Genomic DNA, 20,592 nt, shown 5'->3' with positions numbered 1-20,592 from the left:
GTAATGTGAAGATCAAAAATTAACCTAAACCACTAAACATTTTGTTAGTAATCCTCTTTGGACCAAGGTTGACATGCATATGGATGCATTGACCTCATTGTGTAATGTGAAGAGCAGTGGTTTCAGCTCCAATGACATTGATGTTAGGTGATGCTTCTTCTTCATGGCATTTGATATTCTCAAGAACTTGATGTTCTCGAGGGATTCTTAAGGTCCTGAATCAACTAGTTGGGCAGAGTTCTTTTGTCAAGCAAGGTCATGGAGTCAGCATGGAAAACAAATGTAAGCTAATTCATGAGAAAAACCATTTACCTCTACACTATGAAAAAGAAAAAAAATGACACATCAAAGAAACCAAACAAAAATGGAAATTTCTATAACCAGATTTGAAATTATCCCACTCCTTCCCTGTCTTCAAAAACCAATAAGTGCCTCAACCACCTCTTTCACATATGAGAAAATCATAATTTTTTTTTTCTTTCGAGTCATTTGCACTTGGTAAGATATAGTCCCTTATAATGCTGAGATTTTGTGGATAAGTGGTCCATGTCATTCTTGACATACCAAATGCAAATACTTTATTTCATAACTATCTTGGACATCATGCATGAGAACTATGTATTCCTATATCATAAGTTCAAAACCACTGAGAACCCCAAGGGGGTAGCCGAGTTGACAAGAGACCTTCGCCTCAAAAAATGTGTGATTCTAAGTTATACTCCTCTTACCTCCTTGGAGCCACTCACAAAGCGGTGTTTAGTGTGCTTTCACTATTTTTGATGAAAGTTGAATAGTTTTCATTCAAACACAGTATAACTTAATCTATGCGGTTGTAGTGTCAATATGGGCCCGCAGGACTAGTCAGGCCAAAGGCTTAGATACCTGTCGTTAGCAAAAAAAAAAAATTCATAACTATAGTGTCTATCTTAATTTCTATTTTCCACTACTGTTTATTTCTACAAGACAATTGGTTTCCAAGGAAAATATAAATGTAACGGCCGTCTCTTGGGGAGCCTTTTAAGGAAGTAGAAGAGACCACGAAATGGGAATACAAAGTGTTTCTTTAATATAATAGCTTGTACATTATACAGTACTACATCAAGATCTTCTTCAACTGGGTTGATCCCTTTGACAAAGGTCACAATTTTTGTACAAGCATAAAGAACACACAACTCTTTCCTTCCCCTTTTGGATCTCTCCAATGTAATCAGGATATACACAATAAAAAAGATTTACAAGAACAATGCTGGAAGCTGTAAAAGACCAAGTAGGCTCAAAATTCACTTGAAGAGAAGTGATCAGAAAAATTATGGATTGTTTTGGGCCAACAAAAAATGACTTTAAATAGAGTTGATGGCAAAACAGGAATTGTGCAAGAACCACAATTAGTAGCAATAAAGCTTACTTGAATTGAATTGAGTTGAGTTGAGCTGAGCAGAGTTGCATTGAGGTTTCATCTACAACAATGGAAGATCCAACTCCACCGGACATTCATTAGCGTATGTGCAAGTTGTAGGTGGACCTGTACCCTTTAGTCTATCAGACAGGTTTTTAAAAAAAAGCTGTTTCGACTGTAAGAAATTGGTGCCCATTTGTAGACAATTCATTCCAGATGTACACTTTCCCCAACTTGGATCCATGAATTTCCTTCTTCTGTCTGTCCCACTATATTCTCTTGTCTCAACAGGATTCCGAAGAAAATCCTTCCCTGCTTCAACACAAGAACACTATTGACTGCATATTACTACATAACAAGCAATTTGAGCTTGCCTTAATAAAACAATGCTAAGAAATTTGGTCGAGGAATAACAGAGTGCTAGTAATATTAATATCAAGATCAAGAATCACAAAACAGTTAATCCTTACTGGTCTTCATTAAAGAAATGACAATAGAAAAGGACTGACCTTCACTCTTCTGTATGATGCCAAAGTTGCCAATGGTTCTTTCGCATTGTGCACTTTTCCCGTTTGAGGATCAAGATTGATCATCTGACAACGATTGCATCCACCTAATGACTGCAAACAAAGCAATCAGATACAGAACTATGAGAAATTGACTAGTCTGGAAATAGATGGAGAGGCATTGATATCCTCAGTGTACCAAGCATTCAAAATATGGATCTCATATTCTAGGACTTCATGTCGTGGTTCATCCTCATTTTCTATTGCAAAAGTTTTTTTCTGCGTGAAAAGGCTAACGTTGATTGTTCAGCAATTTCAGGTGGTGACGATGATGCAGGGATGCAAGCATAAAATTACTTGACATTTGACATACCAGCAGGCCGTACTTGATTGAACATTTGATGCTTTTTCCCATTGGGCTTCAGAAAGCGCAACATAATAATGTTTGATAATAATCATAACATATGCAACAATCACTAACTAGAAAAAAGATACAATCAATATATCGTACTGACTAAAAGAAGATAAAATTCCCAATAAAAATCTCTTGAGGCACACTTTTATGATGGATACTAGAAATCAGATACAGAAAAAGCAATTCGGCTAAAACATCTCATCATTATGCTACAAACATATTCAATTCAAAGTTCAAAGAGCTTACAGTAAAGTGTTTATTCCCAATGTTGAGATTACTCCAGCTATCTTCTGCATATGGTTCTGCTCCAGAAATGACCAGATTGGGACGGAACCTCATCGGATCAATATGAATTTTCTGTTGGTGACTAGCATTTCGTACATCTGTTACAAGAAAAACTTAGCTAGAATTCACCACCAAGTTAGATGCTTTCTCCAAAAAGCATAATATTTTTTGTTTATTCACATCAAAGTATTAAGTCATTGGAAAAACACTTTCATGCAAAACATGATTTCCAGTTCTTTTCTACTGCTTTACCATCCAGAAAATAAGCCTATAAAATCAATCTGTTTCATTACTCAGTGATTGCACTGATGAAAAATAGTCCCCAAATAAATGTTCTGTTACTATCTAATTCCTTAAATTTCCTTCAAAAATCACCATCATGGCTGTGCAAACTGTCATGAACATATGTGTTAGTGAAAACTAACCAGTAGTAGATAACTCCAAATCTGCCAAGTCTTCCTCCTCTATATTTTAACTAATTGAAACAACTTTATCCACCCAATAAATGGATTAGGTTCCATTGGCATTTCTCATTCTGCACCCAACCGGCCCAACCCAGACAATAAAAGTAAAAGCTAGGCCAGTTTACCTAGTTTTTTCTGGGTTTTGAGATGACATTTCTGAACCTGGTCATTAATTGGCAGGGTCTGCTGTTACCGTATTTTCCAAAAAGAAAGCCAACTTGACCCATCTAGGTCCAGCCCATTTCTGCTCGCTTTAGCCACAGTGGCAGGACATGGAAGCAATGATATGTTGAGAAAGTCATAATATTGTAAGAGATCCATTAGCCTTGATTCATTTAGTTTACGAGGAGTTGACAGATGACAAATACAGAAAGGGGGTAAAAAAAAAAAAACTACCTCAATTATGTTTCGACTCTTTTACACCATTTATTTTAGTAATATAATTTAAATGCACTCAAACTTTACGGTGAATCAACTGAAGAACATAGGGCTTTGTGGGGCTATCATTCAATCACAATTTATTGAAAAATAAAAAACCCGGTGAAAAAGATGCAGAAAATTTGCCATATAGTTTTCAAATGCAATACCTAAAGTGAAATGGATTAGCCTCCAAGTGAAAATATTCTGTTTTAAAGAAAGTGATATATGAACTCTTTTAGAGAAAAGAAGGCTAGAAAATTCTATGATTGCACCAGAAGCATGAAGAATAGCCATCACAAGACAGGAAAGAAGTAAATTTCAGGCACTCACTTGAGCATAATCTGGTGTTGAGGTCAGAGACACTGTCCTCAGATATGAGCAGGAATTGAGCTTCATTGACAAAATTCAATTTGCTGCCGACATCTCTACACATGGCTGCACTGCCTCCATTGTTCATGCATGAGTGGTACTCAGAACTGTAACATCTTAATAGAGTGCAAGGACGAGAAATTGCTTTGGTAAACCACAGATCAACTTCATTACAATAGCCCCGCACAACATATCTAGTTCAAAACAAAACCATCTTAGATCAAGATGCCATGGTATGATTTAATCATTAAATTTAAATGATGAATACTTTGTTCAGGAAGCAATCATCTTTTGTAACATCTTCAAGATCTAGTTAAGGCTTCTGGACACAGAAACCCCAACTAGTGACATATATTTCTACCTCCCCACCTTTCAATGGTGGTTTAAGGATTTGACAGGTTCAGGGCTGTTGAGGATGAAACCAAGTATTTTCCAAGGTTGTGTGCTTGGGTGTCAAAGAAAATCCTAGTAAGGTTTAAGACATGATAATTTTGTTTATAGTGAAAGTTGCATGTGAAACAAACAGCATTTTTATTGATGCATTTCTTCAGAAACTAGATGAGCATTGATTACAAAAACAATTTTTCTACTTTTTTTCTTTCCCATTTTGGGATAAGGAACAAATTATGTCAAACTTTACAGCATATCCAGGATAGACAACACTACTAAAGCCTCGAGACACAAAAAAAGAGAAGGGAATCCGTTCTTGCCAACTTCCCTGTCCACTTGCAATCCAGCATGGAGTTCCAAAAAATATCTCTGCAACTGTTGACTAAATAAGAAGAAATATTTTCATGGACCCTTTGAAAAGGAAAAGAAGCAACCAATCAATTAGGACATTTTCACCAAAAAAAAAAATAGGACACAATTCCCCCGACTCCAACCCAAACAAATAAAGGTAAGAGGACTAATAATAGAAAATATTGATTTTCACACCTCACTCTTGGCTAAAATTTGTAATTAGGATAATCAGATTCCTTAGACACTAGGTGGCTGGTAAAGTGACCTTCATATATTCACGGAAAACTGGAAAAGTATTCACAATGCCCTCCCATTGCCAGAACAATGGACGGATTTGAGATCAGGAATAGGAAAGTGATTGGATTATTGGATTTTGGGACATCATTGCTCAAGTGAGACACCCGTTCACTATACCTCAGCCTTTATTCAATATTTTATGCCAAATATTTCTCAGTCGCAACATCTGCAGAGATTAACTCCAGGAGAATCACTTGGAATATTTAGTTGCCAAAGCCAGAGAGAGAGAGAGAGAGAGAGAGAGAGAGAGATACTTCATCATATCTTCATTACTTCCAAATAGTTGTGTGAAATATCTAATAGTCAACACAACCTAGGAAAATTGATTTGGACCTGTTCTACTAAGTTTCTGAAAGATGGGGAATAGAAAAACAAAACAAAACAAATCTTCCCACCTCTTTCCTTTTACTCTCATTTCTCCTTTTTTGCCTTGACCTCAGATTTCCCTAATTTGTTTTGCACTGTAGCCGATCCCATTAAGTTGGGATAAGGCTGAGTTTGTTGTTGTTGTTGCTGTTCAACATTATTACAAAAGTTTTCCCTTAATTCTTCACAAAGGTATTAAGATCTCAGAATCAAACACTGAAATTTAATGTCTGGAAAGGTAATTATATTTGCAAATAATTTGGGAGGGAGAATGAGTAATAGGCAGGGTTTACAAGATACGATATAGGTAACAGGATTCACATAACCTATCCTTTTGTGTTAAGAAACACTAAGTTGAGTTTAGTTGAGAATGAGAAACAAGCAACTATAATCCATCACACTAGTGCACAAAAAATTGCACCTTTGGGATTGTAATTCTACTTCTTTCACACCATGAGAGGGATCTGACTCAGTATTTATCTGAAGTTTCATATTGCAACGTGGTGACTCTACAACCAATATGCCTTGGGTGAGATCGATAAAGGTACTAATAAGACACATCTCAGGAGCCTGCAAAACCAGATTCGGAGAAATTAGGCATCTTTGAAAATGAAGAGGAAGGCATTGTCTATTAAAAGATAAATGTAAATATGCATGCCAATAATTGAGCTAGAACACATACAAAGAATCACAGTAACTTAAATGTGTCCACAGAAAACTCATGTCAGATCCATTTATTATTATTCACTAGCTTAAACAATGGTTGAGAATTTCTTGTCTTTAACAGGAGAAAATTTGTCCACAGTGATGGTGGTTCATTTGGACGGTATATTATTTCCATATGTGTGTGGTTTTGAAAGGGGGCGCAAGTGTTCACATGGGGCCAAAAGAAGCATTTCTTAGGAAAGCCAAAGCATAAATCATTACATGGGAGTAAGAAAGGTGTACCAGAGAAAGAATAGGAGTATTTTGTCAACCAAATTTTAACACCCAAAATATTGAGGTAGGTGTGTTTTGGTGCACACAAGCTCTAAAAGGGGAACAGTTGTCCACAATCAACTAAATGAGTAAATTAAGCCAGGAATAGTAAATGTTGTACTCGTTAAGAGTTATTATCGTAATGGCATACTTGGGACATATTTCTTATCAGGGTGTTCCGTGTCTTATGGGTGTGGCACATAAGTAGTGAGGGTATATTTGTAATTATGATATAGTTTTGGCTATAAATACATATTAGCACTAACAATTGGAGGTTACACAATTCTCTCTTTCGGTAGCACTCTTTGTGCTCCCTTCTATTTCTCTTCTTCTCTCTTGGTTCTCTATTCTCTCCTTGTTCTACTTCATATTTGCTTGGTTGTTCTGGGTCTGAAACTATTACAGTACTAATTTTAAAATTTCAAGATGAATACAAGAATGAGGCAAAACAGAGATCGGAAGCTGGCAATTTATAAAGATGACGAACAACATCGACTTGGATCTATATCAATAAATCGAACCGCATATCCTTCTTAAATGGTGAAAAATGGTTTGGTAAAGATATATTGGAAGTGGATTAATGATTATGCAAAAAATGCAGAGAATTTCTAGAGAGTATATTATTCTTAACGGGGAGGGTTACGAATCATCCAATAGGGGTGGGCATTTAATGACAAGAAAGGATATGGTGTGAAAAGTGAGACAGCGTGCTCAGGATTCTGCACACTGGAATTGTGCGGTTACCTTTCTCTATTCTTAATTTGCAATTTCGTTTTCTTTAAAAAGATGGACTATGTTCACCTAAAGCATGCACAAAGAGCATCAAGAAAAAAAAAATACGATAAGAGAAAAAAAGTCCAAACATGAGTGAGTTCTTGCATAGGCAATAAAAGAAGTAAAATTCGTATCAACCAATGGCTAACCTTCTTCTGAGTAAGAATTTCACCATCTGGGCTTTTGAGAAGCCACTCTCTATCATGTTGCAGGCCTGCTCAATTATCCAACCAAAAGAAAAGAAAAAACAAGTTAATTGAATTACTGAGAAAAAGTGAACTTTCAATGGGCTTTGGAAAGACCTAAATAACGTCTCTTCAACAAGTAAAAAAGGATCCACATCATTCAAGATCATAGTCAAGCAACTTGCTCTCACAAAATAATAAACACAGAGATAGAAGTAACTATCTGAACTGCTACCTGAACTGCTTAAAGGCCATGCATTCACACTGAATCCTCCACAAGACTTTATTGGGTAGATGGTGATGGACTTCAGATGAACACTCGAAGTTGATAGGCATCTCTCTGCATTTTATACACATGATTGTGTAACAAAGGCAGTATAGTTAAAAATAAATAACAATATAATTATACATGAATGTGTAACAAAGTCAGAATAGTAGAAAAATAAATAAAAATATAATGCTTGTTGAGTTGCTTCGGGCATTAGCATCTGTAAGCCATTGTGAACTATGTTGGGGATTTGATTTGAAATTACCTTTGGTTGACAAGTCAACCGAATTTCCTCGCAAAATGTATCCAACAGCAGCTTGATTTGGCAATGATACAAAGAAATTTACTGTGAAGCTGATAAATTTCTACTGAACAGAAAAGCAGAAACAAAAATTAGTTTGACAACAATTAGCTAGCATCAGCAATGAAGTACACAAACTACATATGAAAAGTTAACCTTAAGGAAAAAATTTAAAACAAAGAACTTTAAACACTTTCAAACTGGAAATATCTATAAGAAAGCCACAGAGTTTACTTCGAAGTATCTTAGTTGAGCTTCTGTAATTAAAATCAACACTGCATTAATTTCTATAGAAAATGCACCATAAAACTCACCTTAACTTATACTTTTGATAAACATTTTTCCCGTTTCCCAAAATCCTTAAAGATTGCCCATGGTTGGGAGAAAAATTTAAGTTGAGCTTCTAAAATCAAAGTCAAATCTTCGTCAATTTTATGTAGAAATAGACTAAAAAATCACCACAACTTATACTATGGATAGCCATTTTTTTACAGGATAGTGCCTTACAGAAAAGGCTGTTGATGGAGAATCTAATGGAAATGGATTCTAATTGGCATAAGTCTAGTTGCAAGGGCTGCTAAGGACAACCTGAAAATAAATTAGCATAGAATCGGACCAGCCTGAGGATTTATGGGATAGTAGAATAAGAAAGGGCTGAATAACAGATCAAGGGTGGTCACCCCAAAAGAAAAACCAAAAAGAAAATGAGAGAGGACACAAGTCTAGGGTTACCTAATTAAAAGGGAATAGAGAACATGGATCACTGGTTAAACTGAATTAAACTTATAAACGAGTAATGGTTTCAATCTCAACTAAGGGTTTCTCCGAAATTTTAGAAGGAAGAGTCTAGTCTAGTCATTCGAGGAGTGTGAATATGAGATAACTGGCTACCCAAGTTGTCAAAGCGCCGCATTGGTGGGCACTTTGGCATCCAAGCTCCTAAACAACGGTCGCCTTGGTCCCCTAGGCAGGCACCTTGGTCACCTTGTTGGTGTCACCTTGCCTCCAGGTCCCCTCCAACGCCTTGGGTAACCTAGATGCCATGACAACTATGCTGGCTACAATCTGGGAAATCGAATAAGTATATTGGATTGTTGGGAAGCATTTTCCCAATTGGAAATAACAGATACTAATAGGTGAAACAAGAGAGAAAAGACTGAATTTGCACAAAATAGAATTACTGATATAGAAGAGTCAAGGATAGCCATCTCAGGAGGACAAGGAATCAGAGAGAACTGATTAGGGTTTGTGAAATTGAACAGTATCTTTTGATCTGATTGTTTGGAAATGTAGCCATCTATCTGCAAACAACAGATAGTAATATGAGAAAGAAAAAGAGAAAAGCCTGAATTTGTGCATAACAGAATAAGCCTAATGCTAAAAAAATCATACTTAATCCATGACTTAACAAATCCTCAAACCAGCAGCTGTTCTGTTATTTCTCATAAAACAATTTTAAAAGGAAAATCGATAGTTCGATCACTTCACCTGGACTGTTGGACCACCATGCCATGGGGAGTAGCAGTACACATCCCTATTTGAATTTTTTAAAAGGAGAAATGGTAGGAAAGGGGTTTGAACATGGAACTCACACATAACTTACAATTGCCTTAAAAACCAGGAAAAATCTTGCTTGTTGTGAAGAACTGCAAATATAATGTGGAAGTAGATTACAAGAAACTAGCCCCCACAATTTATAAGCCCCAACCAAGATAAACAAGACTCACTAAATAACCTGACAATAAACAGAAGTAAAACCCAGGAGAACAAAGAGAAATAACCAGCAAATAACCCCCAAGACTTTAGACCAATTCAATAACAAAACCAAACCAAATCCAACCCAAACAAGGAGAGAGAAAAACTTGCAATGGGGAGAAAGAGACATAGGGGCGGCTGGCCTTGTGTGGCTCCAATAGAGCTGCACAGCTGGTCGATTGTGAGTCCCTAGGAGGGTATAAAATCCCCCAAAGCTGAGAGGATTCCAATGGCTGGCTGTGAAGTTACAAGCTTTCTTGAGTTTCTCACCTAGGAGAGAGAAAACTTCAAGATTCTGCAAAACAGCAATTGGACAGATCTGGACAGCTTCAAGAAGAGGACCGAGTGGTCCTATAGCAGTCTAGAACACACCCTTCAAAGGGTTTATAGATCAGAGATCAGAGGTCAGAGGAGGGAGATATGGAGATTGATCTCTTTCCTAGAACCTTCATTGGTGCTGGTCGGTTCTGGACTGTAATGGCTTCTTACAGAATCTGAATTGTGCCTCTTGAATGTTACAACAAATAAAAGCTAATGACAGGAATTTAAGGCACAAAAAAGAAGCAAGAAACCAAGAGAATTGTGGGTGGGGTGGCTATCTCGGCTGTTTAGAAGCAATTGACTGCAAACTTTCTTTATTCAAATCTGAGAATTGAGAGTACATATGCTCCTCTATACATAGAGGGCTGAATAACAATCATAACTTAACCAAGAGCTAGTCTTTAAGTAGGAGTAGACAATACCTAATAGGAGTTGGATTCCAAATAGAACTAGGACTAGAACTCCAACATGGAGTAGGTAACTAACTAGTCATTCACTAATAGGGAAACCTAAACTGACTAAAACTGAAATAACAAAGGAAATAGACTCAAAACAGGACTCTAACTAAACTAATAACCCATATTTTAGGCCCATTAAAGTGGCCCATTACAAAGAAAACTCATGGGTCAAAAGCTCAACACATACATAACCCAACTCATGGCTTATTTGCAATAAAATAAGCCCATTAAGTGACTTATCTACAGCAAATTATATATAGAAATATGAGGCATATACTGTGCTAATAAGTAAAATAGACCATGGTTGAACCATTGGCTTGGCCCAACAACTGCCAGCATGGAGGTGGGGTGTATGCCTGTGTGAGGCAGTCAGCTCCTCGACATTAGCATATTCATATGAGAGAGAGAGAGAGAGCATCACAGCAACAATACCTTCACATCTTCATATGTAGACATATAACCAAAGGATATCCGAACAGCTCCAGTAGGTTTTCCATGCAAGATATCATTATCATCCCAGCAAACATGCCCAGCCTAATCAGAAATGATTACAATGAATAAGATTGACAACATAAGCATACAGTCACATTAATGCAACAAAACCCTATCTCAGCAGCACACACTAAGACAATGACTAAAGTTGGAACAGAATAATTACCTCAATGTTGGACAGAAGATCCAGATGAGATAATCCAACATATTTTGCACATGCACCAGGGTTGCAAAAACATCCTGTCTACAGAAAAATAACAGCCACTGTCAGGTATCCATTGAGGGTATAATGGAAGCTTCTGATTATTTTCTACTCTCTATTTCTCTCAGAGCAGTGATTGTTATTAATACATCATATATTGCAAAAGTTCAAAACCTTTTTTAACAAAAAGACAAGCTAGGTTCAAAACCAATAAACTCTTGGTCAAAACTGAAGATTTCAATCCCCAGTATGCTTTCAGATGAAGGTTTAATAAACATGGAAATGTCTATAGAGGACTAGAGGAACAATATTTAGTGTTTGTTTATTTACTTATTTGTTTGATAGATCAAAACATTTTTGTTAGGAGGCCAAAATCCAAATTGATGACAGGAATTTAATAAGAAAAACAACACACAAAACAATAAGGAAGAGCATTCATCATATACAAAAAGGTTCATGAACGATTTTTATGCCTTAAACATTATGCAGGAATGCCATGCTCCCGACACAAGGAGCACAATCTAAGTAGAGCCTGTTTTTTCCTCTCGCTGTCTCATTTTTTTATTTTTTCCCAAAAATCTCAGGAATTCAGTTTAGGAAGAGTTCCCCCAATCCGTGCCCACAAGTATAGACACACAATTCGCAGAGGTAATGACACATCTGAGGCAACATGGAGATTTTCAGAGCAAGTATTTGTCACAAATCCAAAAAGGGGATGAACTGGAACTGCTGCATGAGTTGCATATTTACTAGTGTTGATATGCATTGTTGTGTTCCCTTCAAATAGCTCAAGCTTTTCGGATAAGGGGATGTAACATTGTATCAGAGCCACAGTGTTCAATCCTTGGTAGGTGCATGTGAGTGTATTGTTGTTCCCCTATGCCTTGTACCCTCAATGCCATATGTTGGTGTCATGTGCAGAGCCATGTGAGTGTGTGTGCCCTTCCTAACAACAAAAGTTGCCTTTTGCATCTGATATGAGGTAGGTAATTGCTAGAAATAACATCATTCTCTGCCTCATCCATGCCTGGATGCTCATTGGTTCTCAATTAATCATACACCTTCGACCTTATACATAACCTAATTACCTTCAGCACTTAAGACTCGGCTAGCAAGTGGACAAAAAACCAAGTCTCATAGAACTTATTCAGTGACATGAAGGGGGGAATGAAGATATTCCTATATGTAATCTCCTTCAAAATATATTATTCTCAGTAATAAATTTCAAATTAAGCATACTGGTCATGGTACCAAGGCATGCCACATGAATGTAGCAGCCGCCTCTTCACCACCTAGGAGACACTTAGGAATGTGTTAAGTTTGTTTCAAATTCTTGACCTGTCTTGAATGACCCGCTCCGACATATTTTGGTGGCGACCCGAATGGGTTTTTTTTTTAAAGATCTATAATGGAAGCAGAGGGGTTGGGCCGATAGGTATGACTCGATGGATCGACCCATGACTTGGAGGAGTATATAATGTACTATCGTCCTGTTGAGCAAGTAGTTATAATTTGTGGGGGTTTTCGAGCTAGGGTTTCAGAGCGAGTTTTCTCGTCGCTGTTTGGGTGTAATCTCTCTTCTGTGTGTGAACCTCGTTAAAGCTCTGTGTTGTGCAGATCTGTGTTTTTTTTTATTTTCGTATTTGTTGGTGTTTGCTATAACAAGGTGCAAGGTACCCCGTACCCATGACGAGCACCATATGTTATGTTATATTCCCAATCTAGTGGTTATGGTGCCAAGGCAAGCCGCATGGCTATGCCAGCCCCACTTGACACCTAAGCAACACTTGGGCAATGTCAAGGTCCCCATAGTGAGAACCATATGTTATGTTATATCCCCAGGCCATATAACAAGGGAATATCATCTTATAAATGTGTAAAGGTCAAACTATAGACAATAAGGTTGGTAAAAGTACACTTGTTAATGGAGGACCGGTAGGCGTAGGAAAGAAATCCTGAATGGGGTTGCAAGGGAGAAGGAGAAATCGCACTAAGAAAGGGGGGAAGAAGAATCACACACACACCCACAGGCTCTCAAACACTTTACTCAATTCATATTTTTTTATTCTTTCTCTAATACTTAGGTTACATGCCTTTATATAATAAACTCAAATTAAAACTTGCCTAATAAAAATCTAAGACTGAAATAACAACTTCTAATATGCTTCCTAAATTCTAACTAATGAAATTAGAAACAGAATAAAATTTAAAATGGTAACTCCCTAATTGACTAAGAATTACCCAAAAATAAAAGATTACATATCTCCCAAAATTAAATAACTCAATACTTCCTAAATAAGGTAACTCCTGAAATATCCTACTGATTTCAAAAATCTGGTCGGACCCAACTCATCTCAATCGAGATTGCCCAACGGGTCAACCCAGTTCAGCCTCGATTCTGCATCACTAGTAGTGCATAAGGTGACCTTGGACCGCAAGGGACAACTAGGATGCTTAGGTGAGGCCTTGACAACCATGTAAATAAGCCAACCGCTATACCAAAAATTATTCTCAAATAAGGAGTGTGCCACATGACCTGTGTAAGACTGAATACAGGAAGATAGGTCATAAGCACTTGGAAGTTGGAACCAGTCGGACTCATAACTAACACCCAGAGTTCAGGTCAATGGTCATCAACATTTTTTCTTTGGAAGTACGTTTTGCTACCTGACTTATTTTTGCAAACTAAAGAAAATGAAAAGATGTGCGAGGAAGATCAAATCTGCTACCCACGAAAGCGAAAAAATAATAAATTTCACAACATAGATTTTGGATAATTACATCAGAATAGAAAAAGACACGAGGAAGGTGCGCAGTTCTCAAAATTTACCCGTAGATGAATTCCAGATAATGAAGCCAATTTTTCCACCTCACGGTATCCAACCCAAGAGCTATCTGAGCGTTTCAAATTAAATGTTACTGTGGGACCCAATTCACACGATGATATCTAATAGAAGAAAGAGATCAAACAAACATTAGAAACTTCTACAAGCAATGAAAAAGAAAAATTCTACAGAGGATGAATATAAAAAACATGCATTTGTTGTTAAAAGATGGGTATGTTTGAACACAGTTCTAACTTATAAGACCCACAAAGCCATTCTGTTAAGTTACACCAGAACTAAAGGATTGATGTATGTTCATTTTATAAAATGCCGCATCTCGATAATATGCATAAGTTCTCTCAGATTAGATTACATTCTGAAGGACTCCTACATCATAGGATCCCCAATATAGTTGATTCCCCTTTTATGTGCACAACCCTAGTACAAGATCTTGCCAGATCTCGGAATTTTTCTCGGTTTCAACAGCCACCTAGTTAAAACCACCATCGAAATACAAATAAGTTCATACTTTCTACTGAAATTTCAGTTTCATCCCAAAATCTCGGTCTGATATTTTGTATGTATCGGAATATTTCGGTTGCCATGTTACATGCACCTTTATATAAATACCAAACTTGACGAGATTGGGTCGAAATTCTTACCCAAAGAAGCTTGGAACAAGAGTATTTGTTGCTCACAATGACATTTGGGGGAGATTTTCTACCTAAGAACACTTGGAGGTAACACATTTCTCAAAAACTTTTTTTTGCAAAAATATATGATGAATACTTCGTTGTTGGATTAAAGCTTTTGTATGTTAAACATTGTTGCTCAATCTATGACTTGACAAAGTCCGACTGTACTTTCTGTTTTAAATTATTTTTCATTTCTCTGCCAAACAAAAAAAATGTAAACAAACAAAAATCTCCTCCTTCAGCTGCATCAAATAACCATACCCTTTTGTAAACAGTACCACGATCATTATTCACAAGAACAATTCTCCTCACTACATCGAATAACCTCACCCTTTCACAAGTTCACTTTTAAAACGCAACAGAATGTACCTCAAATAACAGATCTGGTCCAAGGAATCTGCACAAAATAACAGCAAAACAACAGCAAATTGTAGCAATAAGAGCCTCACCTTGGAAGGCTTGGATCCCCCACTGCAAAACCCTCTACCATTCCCCCTTCCAATTTCTTCTCCATAAGACCATAGTTGTCATGGCATCTAGGTAATCCTAGGCATTGGGGGAGGGAAAAATATCAAGGAAACACCAATAAGATGCCTAGAGTAACAATAGCATTTAATCCAACCATCACTTGTCAATTTTGCTCTTAATTCAGGATCATTCAAGTCAATTCTCTCCTCCAAAGGAACCAAATATGATAATATTTCATCATCCGGCGCGAGCAAGAATCAAAAGAAGGCAATACTTTAGAGGCCAGGTAATTAATCTATTTGGTTGCATCCCCCGTTTGAACGTTAGAAGCCCTTCCATGTGAAGACCCACTGGATGGCAGGCAGGGTGGAAGCAGCACCCCCTCCACTAACACCATATTCCATTCTGGCAAACACATACTCAAAGAAATTCCAACTCAAATGGTCAATTTTATATATGTTGGACACCGTTGGCCAATCTATGGCCTCATGAGATTTTTTTTTTTTAGTCAATAAATTAATCATTTTAATTTCTGAAATTTTAAAAATTATATTCAAAGTTACAGAAAAATAGGGACAATATTTGTTTTGGTTTGAAAATTCTTTAAACTTGATGAAAGAATTGATATTGTATTTCAAATTTAAAATGATGATTCTTGTCTCATTCCATTATAATTTTTTACCAACTCGGTTTTATAATTTCTAGAACAAATCATAAAAATAATTTTTTAATTAAGAAAAAATACAAGAGTTAAGGGGAAAATAGCTGTATGATTGTTTTAGGATTTTGAAATGATATTGGATTAGCTAATAATGCATACATTTTTTTATGTAAAAAATTTTACGATCGTTGCATGATGGCTAAGGGTGGAGGTGGAGATATAACATGAAGGCATGGAGAGCATATAGGAAATGGCAAGAAAAAATCAAGATGCAGGTATTGTCAAAAGGTGCTAAATTATGGTGGGGCCACTAGATTGAAGCAACATTGGTCTAGTGGGTACAATGATGTGGCCAAATGCACCCAAGTTCCTTATGAGGTGCAGCACACCATGTCTAACACATAAAGGGAGGAAGACTAAAGAAGGCAGATAAAGAGTTTGATGAGGCAATCTTAGAGAAACACTCACAAACAGGGGAGCTTCTGACGACTCTGACAGTGGCTACATGCCTGCTGATAACACAGGCAGAGCTGAGAGCAGAATGCTTGGACAGAGAGCCAGCTCACACATCAAATGAGAGGGTTAGGGTTGTAGAGACAGGGAAAGGAGCAGAAGGATTTGGCTCTAGAGAAACTGCATTAGATGCGGTCTGTAGGGGTAATGAAGAAGAAGCAGAGGCAGGGGGATTTGCCTTTCAAGAGAACCCAAAGTGTGAGGGCAGCCGTACCTCCACCCCCAGAAGTTGATCTCATTGAGGTTCTTCAACAAGATCCTCTCGTATACAGGCAGCAGGATACTAGACAAAGAACTATAAAGCAAGCCTAGGGCGGTTGGAGAGCAGAACTTGGTGATGCAATTTCCAAGTTCTTATTCTATGATAGAATCCAGCTAATTCAGGGAACATACTACTAGGCCATGATTGACACTACAAGGAGGGCTAGCCTAGGAGTGAAGGGGCCCACTCCATGGGAATGTTGATGTCTACATTGATGTTGCCCTTCCCTAATAGTTCGAGCTTTTAGGAGAATCAATAGCAAACATAGTATCAGAGCAAGAAGGTCAAGTGTTCGAAACCTTGGAAATGTATCGAAAGAGTTTTCCTGACATTTATTCTCCCTTGATGTTGCGCGAAGAAAATGTCACGTGGGCTAAGGACCATGGGATCTTGGCTTGCACGTGCGGGGGAATGTTGATGTATACATCGATGCTGCACTTCCGTAACAGTTCGAGCTTTTAGGTGAAACAAGAACCAACAAATAATTGATGAATGTTTATTTTCCCCAGTGAAAGAAGTTGGATGAGTATATTGACGGATTAAGGGCGACCTAGGGACATTATGGAGTTATTGTGATGCGTGATGGTTGGATTGGACCCACTAGACAGTCCATCACCAACTTCATGGTGTATTTTGATGGAAATACTATCTTTCTAGGCTTAGTGGATGGATCCAAAGAGAAAAAGCATGTAGTGTGCATATATATGTATATATAAGTTGTTGAAGGAAGTTGTGGATGAGGTAGGGCCAAAGCTTCAAAAGGCAAGGGAGAGATTGATGAATAGGAAAAGCAAGAAGATCCACCTACTCTAGACACCAAGTGCAGCCCATTGCATTCAACTCATGCTTAAAGACATGGAGAAGAGATTGCTGGTAGCGGGTATGTTCGAGCTGGCAAGACAAGTAACCACATTTGTCTATAACCATAGATTTTCTTTATAGTTATTAAAGGAGAAATGCAAAGGGGATTTAGTTAGCATAACTCGATTTGCCACGAACTACATTTCATTAAAGAGCTTTCAAATCCATGCTTGCTGGTGAGGAGTGGTTTAGTTAGAGGGAGTCAAGTTCGCCAGGTGGTAAGGTGGCACAGAAGATCATCTCTAGTGACCAGTTCTGGCAGGAGTTGAAGAAGGTCGTTTTTATAATGGAATTGATGCGGATCCAGATTCCAAGGACTGAAATCGGATAGCTTTGGGGCCCACAATTAACAATTAAAACAGTTTTCAAAAAAGTAGAGGCATTCTTGTAAATTCGGGCACAACTTCAGCACTTAAAAGAGATGAAAATAGGTACTAGGGTCAAACTGAGATAGAAAATTAAGAACAGGGGGTAATCTGGAAATACAAAAGATAAGGGAAATAACAGAATATAACTTTAGAAAACAAGGGCTTACTTGTAATAACCAGAAGTTAAATGCATAAAACAATATAACAAAGATCTTTATTTCTTCTTCCTCCAACGATACTAACCAGTAAAGGCGGAAGAACCAGGGAACGAAAGAGGAGAGAACACCTTCAAATCTTCTCCGTTAGGCATGAGATTTCAAGCATAGGGTTTCAAGAGGGAGCTCTTCCAAACCCATATGGTAGCTGGTCAGGTAAGCAGGCTGAAAGGATGTAAGAAGCCTTGAGTTAGAAGCTGGCGGTACCTTCTTCTGCAGCCCAGTTGCAGACCTAATGTCTCACCATAGAAGAATCGAGATGGCATGAGTTCAAAGAGGGTGAGTCGCCTAGACACAGGCAACCTTCGATCCAAGTCTTGGGGTCAATCGATTGGAGACAAAACTGCAGTGATGCCTCCTTTCAGATATGGTAATGTCGCCCAAAACAGGGTAAGGGAAGAAAAACCAGAAATTTAAAAAAAAGAAGGAGAAGAAATAAAGGGTAATTAAAGAATGGAAGAGAAGAGATGGGAAAATTTCAGAGAAAGAAGAAAGGGGAATCGGCAGCCATGGTTTCAAAACCAAAAACTCTTAATCAAATTTCTATTCTTCAAAATCTAAAACTGACTTCCTCCATCCATTACATCTCTAATATAAAGGAAAAAATCAAAACAATTTATGGAAAATTACTTGAAAGGAAACTACCCTAAATAACAACTGAATTAAGATCTCCTACTAAACTGATTTCTAACAAAAAGGAAAGCAAAATAAAATCAAGTCACTAAATTTATCGTCGATCTGCATCATGGAGCCAATGATAAGGATCCTGGGGATGGTAGACTTAGAGAAGAAGCCTACTTTGCTACATATATGTTGCCATTGAGCTAATGAGGGAGAAGGTGAGATAGCTGCAATACTTAGAGGTGGAAGGCCTACATTTTTTTAATTGAGGACCAATGAGAGAAGCACTTGATGCATCCACTACATAAAACTAGTGAGTTTTACATTTTTACGTTTGGTCCAAGCTACTTAATTTACATTCAATTTACATATTCATAAGCACTAACAAGTTATTTACAGAATTTTAAGCATACTATCTCAATCCTAGGTATCACTACAAGTGTCACCTTGGGATAGATGATTCACTTCTAAAAGCAATGCAAAATGTGGTGGCGAAGTTGGTGCCTAAAAGCAAATCTACAAGAAAAATGCAACAGTGAGGTGAGACTTGGTAGTCGCTTATTTATAAGGAATGTAATAACACAATATAATGCAAGGCATGTTTGAAATGAGCATATATAAAGAACTTTAGGGATCCTTGGGAGTTTCAGTCGTGCAGCTGCAGTGGCTGCTAGAGAATCTACACCCCCTAGTAGGTCCATTGAATTAGTTGTCACCTTGTCTCTATTGATTCATATACCTATAAATGATCCCAATATTCTAAATTTCTAATGCAGGCAAATGGTAGGTCCTCTATGGGAAAGACGCACTTTACAGAAAAAAAGATAGCAATCAATGTGCTCTCTCAAACTTGTTCCGCCTCCGGATACAAGCGCAACTAGAGTAAATTCTCACTCATCTACAAAAAGAGGAGGAGCCGACTAGATCACAAACTACTAGAGCAATTGATGTTTTTGCATTACAAAATGTGATTGAACATGCGGCACATATGCCAAGGCACTAAGGCTGATAATTATCTAATTAAAACATTTTCTAGATTGACTCAGAAGATGAGAATGATTCCCTATACTAGTAGGTGAGTGATCGAGGTGATCCTGTTATGGATCAAGCTAGGTGTAGGCCTGACCAGGAGATAGCTACTCAGATGGGTACAAATATTGAAGAGTATATATCGTCTCGCGAGGTCCGTGTGCATTTACAGACACCCCGACCTTTTGAGTCTCAGGTTGGTAGGGTTGATGAGGACGACCCCGATTGGTCATATTGTAGTGGTGGTGATGATGGTGATAGTGATGGTGATGGTGATGGTGGTGATCGTGGTGATGTGGGTGATGATGATGGTTGTGATGATGATAATGACGATGGTAGTGACGATGATGATGATGGTGATGGTGGTGATGATGATGATGGGGGTGATGGGGGATTCACAAGAGGTACCACTACCAAGAGCCAAAGCCTAAGCTAGTGTGCTTCACAAGAGACTCTATTCAATTATGCCACACAGGTTGATGACCATGGTGCTCGTGCCCCAGAGCATAGTTGTCACGGTGTCAAATCGATCCAAGGCGGTGGAGGGGTGGCTAATCGATTTGGCGATAAATCGCCCGTTATGGCTTTGCCATGGCGGTCAAATCGTCCATGTGTCATTTTTTATTTTCTCTATTTTCTAAAGTTATTTAGTATGCTATTTTTTTATTTTTCCTATTTTCTAAAGTTATTTAGCATGCTACAAGCCTACAATATATACCCTATAACATATAAAACCAACATTAAGCAACATCAAATCATCAAAAATTAACATAACCCTATCAAAATCACCCTACATTTTACAAAAAAATTGACCGCCTAGTGAATCAGGCGTGACCTGGCGTCCATGGCGGTGCCATAGCGACACCTATCAGCCAATGGCGACCGCCATTTGTGAGTCACGTAAATCATAGCACTGCCATGAACTTTTTTTGCCAGGACGCCAAATCGCCGCCTTGGCGAATCCTAGGCGACGCCATGACAACTATGCCCCAGAGGCTCATGTCACTAACTCATACCACCAGCTAAGGAGGAGCAAGATAGCATGGACTCCATGGACATCTCAAGCCGGAGCTTAACTGAC

At 37.9% G+C, this 20,592-nt stretch overlaps 1 protein-coding gene across 3 annotated transcripts in view; it reads right to left on the bottom strand.

Annotated features, from left to right (window-relative positions):
• Positions 1-1,043: 1,043 nt before the first annotated feature.
• The window catches only part of LOC122062908 (molybdenum cofactor sulfurase), a 45,021-nt gene continuing 25,472 nt past the window's right edge, over positions 1,044-20,592 (bottom strand). For 2 of the 3 annotated variants that reach the window (XM_042626587.1, XM_042626588.1), the window contains 11 exons: positions 13,824-13,940; positions 10,958-11,035; positions 10,732-10,833; positions 7,730-7,829; positions 7,432-7,536; positions 7,161-7,225; positions 5,681-5,829; positions 3,817-4,049; positions 2,564-2,700; positions 1,906-2,016; positions 1,044-1,708 (listed from right to left, as the gene is read on the bottom strand). In XM_042626587.1, the coding sequence (XP_042482521.1) occupies positions 1,604-1,708; positions 1,906-2,016; positions 2,564-2,700; positions 3,817-4,049; positions 5,681-5,829; positions 7,161-7,225; positions 7,432-7,536; positions 7,730-7,829; positions 10,732-10,833; positions 10,958-11,035; positions 13,824-13,940 (1,302 nt within the window). In that variant the 3' untranslated portion in view covers positions 1,044-1,603. Of the gene's footprint in view, positions 1,709-1,905; positions 2,017-2,563; positions 2,721-3,816; positions 4,050-5,680; positions 5,830-7,160; positions 7,226-7,431; positions 7,537-7,729; positions 7,830-10,731; positions 10,834-10,957; positions 11,036-13,823; positions 13,941-20,592 lie in introns of those variants that run through there. The other variant, XM_042626589.1, reaches the window with a different exon arrangement.

Source organism: Macadamia integrifolia, unplaced genomic scaffold, assembly GCF_013358625.1.
Source record: "Macadamia integrifolia cultivar HAES 741 unplaced genomic scaffold, SCU_Mint_v3 scaffold1144, whole genome shotgun sequence".
Classification (NCBI taxonomy): domain Eukaryota; kingdom Viridiplantae; phylum Streptophyta; class Magnoliopsida; order Proteales; family Proteaceae; genus Macadamia; species Macadamia integrifolia.
The sequence above is the reverse complement of the archived record's forward strand: the minus strand, read 5'-3'. Positions and strand labels throughout refer to the sequence as shown.